Here is a 6000-nt window from a genome sequence, read left to right on the forward strand (position 1 = left end):
CTGAGATAGTAGTTCGCCTGTCTGTCCCATGTTTCTATGCTATATAGCACTTTACAATGAAATCGGGGGCTTTGTCTGTTTTCTGTTTGTCTGATTTCATTTGCAATGAAATCGAGGGCTTTGCCCCTCAATTCGAAAAAAGAGCATTTTACATTATTTTCTTTCATATTTGTATCAATAGTGCATCGAACAGATATTCAGTGTCTATGATTCATGCCATATAGCATTTACACTCATTTCCTTCTTCAGTCTATACTCTATGGTAAAGATGTAAATGACAGAGCATGTTCTTATCAGTATATCCACGATCATCTCTAAATGAATGTGGATGGATTTGGATAACTATTGACATATTTCATTTATGATAGTCCCTCATACACCATGTCCTTGCACGTCTTTCTGCTAGAGCTCTGCAGTGAGGTGAGTCAGCCAGCACCCGATCAGGCAGGGTGGCCACAATGTGTTTTAGTTTTACTGATTTCCATTGTATTGTAGGCGTTGATAAGAAAAAACAAGAATGTATACAATGCGATCGTGGTTATGCTTAATGCATTTGTTAAATATCTTTTAGGCATGTAGTACCGTCAGGGAATGAAAATGTTTTGAGTCCTTGAGGATTGGCATGTCCAATTCGAATCTTATCCGTGATCTGTAGGGTTTTACCTCTGGGCATTTAACTAGGGTCTTTTTTTTCCGGATCTTCTGGTGCCATTTGGATATAATTCATCCATGGATCGATATTGTGAAAATTATCACTTGGTGTGCATTACCAATTCACATTGTTTTCAGCTTGTTGTGAATTTCCAAATTGTTGTGAAAAGTGACCTTTGAATCTGCTAGGCACACCTGAACTCAACTATTGAAGTTTGAAGCACCAATTCCCTGACATTTGTTTTTGTCTAAACACTGACAAGATGAATATTCCTGCATGCTCAGCCATGTAGCAGAAAAAAAACCTACTTTTTCATATTGTAAAGACTTAATTCTTGTTGTCTCGGATATCAATGGTTTTGTTGGTTGATGTCTATGGTTTTGTTAGTATTATCAGGAGGGTCAGTGGATTGATACTTCAAAAATAGGAACAGAGCTATTGTTATCAGCTCCTAAATTCTGATATTTTTTTGTTGGAGTTGCAACTAATCCATTCCAAAAGTTTCTACCACACTTCCTCTTGAACTGGTTAATTTGGTTTCTGTAGTGCACAACGTCATGGGGCTCAAGGTAACATTATCAAAGTACAATATTGCTGTATTGGTGAAGTTACATTGTTCATGCGGTTCGTGCCCACATAGCTTGTTTAAACAAGAGAAATTTATACTATAGTTGCAGCTAGAATTGTGTAGATTTGACAGATGAAAATGAAAAAGGCGTCACATTATGAGGTCTGGAGAAGAGTATTTCTAGGCAGTCTTTCCCTTAGTGACGTGTCGGGCATGCTGAGCACCATGACCGCCGCCTCGACCGCCACGCGGAACTGCTGGGAGAGATGTTGTCGGGCATGCTGAGCACCATGGCCGCTGCCTCGACCCCCATGCAGAACCGCTGGGAGAGATGCAGGGGAGCAGCTGGACGCGTGTCACGCCTCGGCTCACCACGCGTGTGTTGACCTTGGCCCACCCCTATTCGCCGGCCGCGCGTTGGCAGCCACAACGGCTTTTTTACCGCGAAGGTGCCCTGAAGGTGGGGCATCCGCGTGAGGCTGGAGGTCGTCATCGAAGAAGGGGATTGACCTTGCGGGAAGGAGATTGTCGTTTGAAATATTGAATTTTTGCGGGCATTTTGCAAAAAATTAGAAAGTTAACATCTACGCTTGGAATGACATGCAAGGTTAACAGTGAGTGAGAAGACGAGCACGACTATGTAAGATGAGCAAGTGACTCAAATGAACACTAAGCCGTTTCTAGGTACCATACATCATGTATTTCTAAGGTCGATAACCATATCAATTTTCCTCTCTAAGTTGTGGTACCACGGATGCATTTTACTCGAGAAGAAAAATTTCAAAACCGTGGCAACGCACGGGCATTCAACTAGTCTAGTATGAATGATGTGATGTTTTTTTTTATTATGAACCGATATTTGTATGGAAGAAGTTTTATTTTGATTCTTGGAAGAAACCTATACATAACTTGTATGGATATTTTTTATATTGTGTGGAAAAACTAGATATTTGTGTGAAAATATATGTTCTGTCAAAACCAGTATATAATTTGACAAATATCCAAAAAAAGGTACATGACTTATGTATGATTCTTGACAAAACCAGTTTTAGAATTTGTTTGAATATTCTGTCAGTAATTTTTTTTGAAAGGTTATATGAAACTTACATGAATTGCTCAAACATGCTTGTATCTGTCACTAAACTGTGTAAAAAGAAACTTGTAAAAAATCATTCTTGTTACAAAACATAATTAACAATTTCATTTCGGTTGAAAAAATGTAGGATATTGTGTGAGTATGAATGTTGTGTGAACTGTTTATGAATCTTTTAGGAATAAAATTTTATTTTTAGGATATTGTGTGAGTATGAATGTTGTGTGAACTGTTTATGAATCTTTTTGAAAAAATAACTATGTATTATTTTTGGCCGAGAACAAGCATAGAACTTTTATGAATCTTTCCAGATTCAATGCAGCTTTAGTTCTTTGAATAAATATCCTATGATAATGTAGGAAAAAATTGAAAAATTTCTTGGATATAATATTTTTAGATGTTTAGAAATATTATGTGAAAGAATATTATTGAATAATTCTGTGATGAAACGTCAAGTGGAAATACATTGGTTTATTATTTGTCAAAGAAAAATTATGTGAAAGAATATTTTAGACTGCTATGGATTAAGTGGAAAAATATCGGTTTATTTTTTGTCAAAAAAAAGTACTAGCTGTGAGAAGGAGAGGGGAAAAGTACTAGTTGTGAGATGTGTGAAATATGAAAAATGTCGGTGGCTTTCTGTAAAACTAAAATGGACTAAAGATTGGAGGTGGGAGGATCTTTTTGCAACGTTGCTAGCACGAATCTCCAAGAAATTAATGGTAAAAATAGTATGGTGGGCACTTCCTACATGAAGAGTTGCATTTCTCGATAATCCCAGGCCAATTTGGTGCCGAAACGCAGACTTTAGCAATGGCGGGTAATGTGTCATGTATTTGATTACCAGCCTTTACCACAACTTCCACTGGCTGCAGACCTACTAGTTCATCAAAAACATCCCCTAGTGGTTCAATCGAGGGGCCCGAAAGAGAAGAAAGTCCATGTTCGTTTTGTCTTATCAACATGACATACATCCACAAGTTTGTTTTGTGCTTTCACAAGCAGTAGCTATGAGCTCTTTCTTGTCGAGGTTCAGAATAGCTAATTGCTTCACTTCAGTTGTACTAGTGGATTGAATAAAAATTTATTTAGTTCTAACAGAGTGTATTTGTTGTTGATTAATAAATTACAGGTTTTCATATCGAAAAACTACCGCTCAGTCTCCACTAGATCAGTACATAACTTGCGGAGTTCTCATCATAATGAGAATGAGACAAAATATATGAATACTTTCCTTCGGGCATCTACATACGCAAGTACAGTTCAGTCCATGGCTTGATTAAACGAAATAATGTCACAATAGCATGCTTCTACCTACTTATTAATAATAATAAAACAAAATGCAAGCGACCGACAAGGACAGTCGACAGAGGCCTCGAGATAAAAGGGAACACGCCTAAAGCAGAATGCATGTTCGATTGTTAAGTGCAATTGCAGGGGAATCCTAATTGTTAATGACCCTGCACATCCTCCTGATCTCCCCATTGGCTGCAGTCTTGAGCTCTATGGCGGCCATCTTCACCATCGCCCTGGCAAACTTCATCTCCCACCTGCTGGGTATAAACGCATTCTCTAGAACCTTTATTGACGTCCGCTGGGACGACATTAGCGCCGCATCAGAGGCGAAGAGCACGTTGCGCTTGAGAATATTCGTGTAGTACCGGTTGTCGAGCTGGTCTGGTGTCGCGATATCTTGCATCACTGTGGGGTCATTGGATACGTTGCACTTTCTCTTCAACTGGGCAGCGAAGGCCGGTTCCATGGCGGGAGGGTTTAGGGCGAGAAAACCAGTGAAGGACGAACAGTGGGAGACTCCAATGGTGTGTGCGCCAGAGAGAACCACAAGGTCGTCCTCATCCAGGTTCTTGGCCTTGAAGTTGGTGATGAGCTGCGAGAGGTTGAAGAATGGCGGGGGAAGGAATTGAAGTGCCTCGCTGGAGAGAGACACACGACCATCGAGGCGTCCAGCCGGCATCTGGAAATTGATCCTTGCGCGACTGAGGAAGAAGGCTGCATCTCTAGCAGCAAAGGCGACGATGTCGGCACATGAGACCCTGCCGGGGCAGACCTTCTCAAGTGCCTCCTTGGCTAAGTCGATCACTTCGAAGCCGCGCAAGCTGGGGAAGTTGGGAGGGCTGAGTTTCTCCGGCTGTGGGTTAGCCGGTGTCGGGTCAAGGAGGACGGAGGCATCACAACCCTGTGAGAAAAATGTTAGCGACAAAAAAAATTAATCAACATATCTCACAAATGCTAGAAATGTATATTCAACTCACAATATATATCTAGTGCACAAACTAACTAAGAAGACTGGCATGCATGTAATGTTACGTAATACGTTTGATTTGATGGAATGAGAGTATGATATGATTTACCCAGAATTTTTTCTGAAAAGAAAGCATCTAGTATATATTATACCTTTGCTTGCGTGCATATATGGTAACATAGAGCCATAGAGGAAGTGCATGCTCTCGTTACATTAAGATGTTCTTTTTGCAGGTGGAGATTAGTTATCGGCAAATCCGTTTTTTACCATACCTGGACGAAGCAATCGTGGAAGTGTAATCGAATTAACCCTGCACCGATGCCGGGATTCTTGGACGTGGCACTTCTGACGGCCTCCCTGATGATGTTTTCTGCTTGTGGGCAAGAGCGCATGTAGAAGCCGAGCCTCAGTTCTGCATATGGAGAAGAGGTTGGACTCGGTGGAGTAGGTGTAGCCGTGCTCGGTGGGCTTGGTGTTGGGGTAGCAACGGGAGAAATGTAGCTTGGAAAAGCACCTTGAGGACAAGGTAAACTGGAATGTTAGTACCGTGGCATCATCTTCAGATAAAAATTGGCTCAGAGAAAAACCTTTGGAGGATGGTAAACTTGAGCTAAGTACCATCGTATTATTGGATGATGTGTATCGGGGAATTACCTTTCGGGCTTGGCACCGGGGCGGCAGCAGGCGTAGGGCCTAAGCTTGGCACTGCCGGTGTTGCGTCGGGTGCGGGTGAGCTGTATTGAGCAGTCACGGCGCCGAGGGATGCAAATAAGACCAGGACTGCTAGGGTTGCCATCTTGAGTGATATATGGCTAGCTCAACGATCTGTGCTTATTAGTCACTGTGTTTCATGACGCTGCTGTGCTCGTCTAATTTATAGATCAGCACTGTGAGAGGTAAGTTCGTGGAACGGGCTAGTCGTCAATTGTTAGGCCGCTACATGTGCAAAAATTGTTTAATTTCTGCATGTTGTAGATCAATGTCAACTAGGAACATGGATGAACAACTCATGTATCCGCCCTCATGGGTTAATCTGACTTGCCCTGTCTATCTGTTCCGCCCCCAATGTATGGTGCCTTCGAGGCTCTCGCCCGTATATCTTGTAAAAGAAATTACAAAGGACTGTCTTCAGTTTATAAGAAGGTGGGTAGCGTGTAAATGGACAAGTTTATATATCATTAAAAAACGTCGTCTGGTAGAAGACATGATGACTTCCGAGACGGCAACAATAATCCCATCCATGTGTTCGACTACCGAGGAGATCCAAGTGTGTGTGTGTGTGTGTGCAGTTGCGCTCAGAAATAGAGTCGGTGCAGCACTGCAGCTTAACGTATACACGATGAATATGCTGTGATATACCTATAGGACCTAGAGGAGAAAAGTCCGATGGTAGACTAAACAACAATCGGTTTGGATCTCATCTA

The 6000-nt window shown here is 41.6% G+C and overlaps 1 protein-coding gene across 1 annotated transcript; it reads right to left on the reverse strand.

The window, feature by feature from the left end:
• Positions 1-3513: 3513 nt before the first annotated feature.
• Positions 3514-5405, reverse strand: LOC127331935 (peroxidase 2). The gene is made up of 3 exons (XM_051358172.2): positions 5231-5405; positions 4849-5090; positions 3514-4510 (listed from the first exon to the last, which is right to left on the reverse strand). Exons 1-3 carry the CDS (start codon positions 5370-5372, stop codon positions 3758-3760), a joined length of 1137 nt encoding a protein of 378 aa, XP_051214132.1. The 5' UTR covers positions 5373-5405; the 3' UTR covers positions 3514-3757.
• Positions 5406-6000: the final 595 nt, after the last annotated feature.

The sequence above is a fragment of the Lolium perenne genome, chromosome 2 (assembly GCF_019359855.2).
Source record: "Lolium perenne isolate Kyuss_39 chromosome 2, Kyuss_2.0, whole genome shotgun sequence".
NCBI lineage: Eukaryota > Viridiplantae > Streptophyta > Magnoliopsida > Poales > Poaceae > Lolium > Lolium perenne.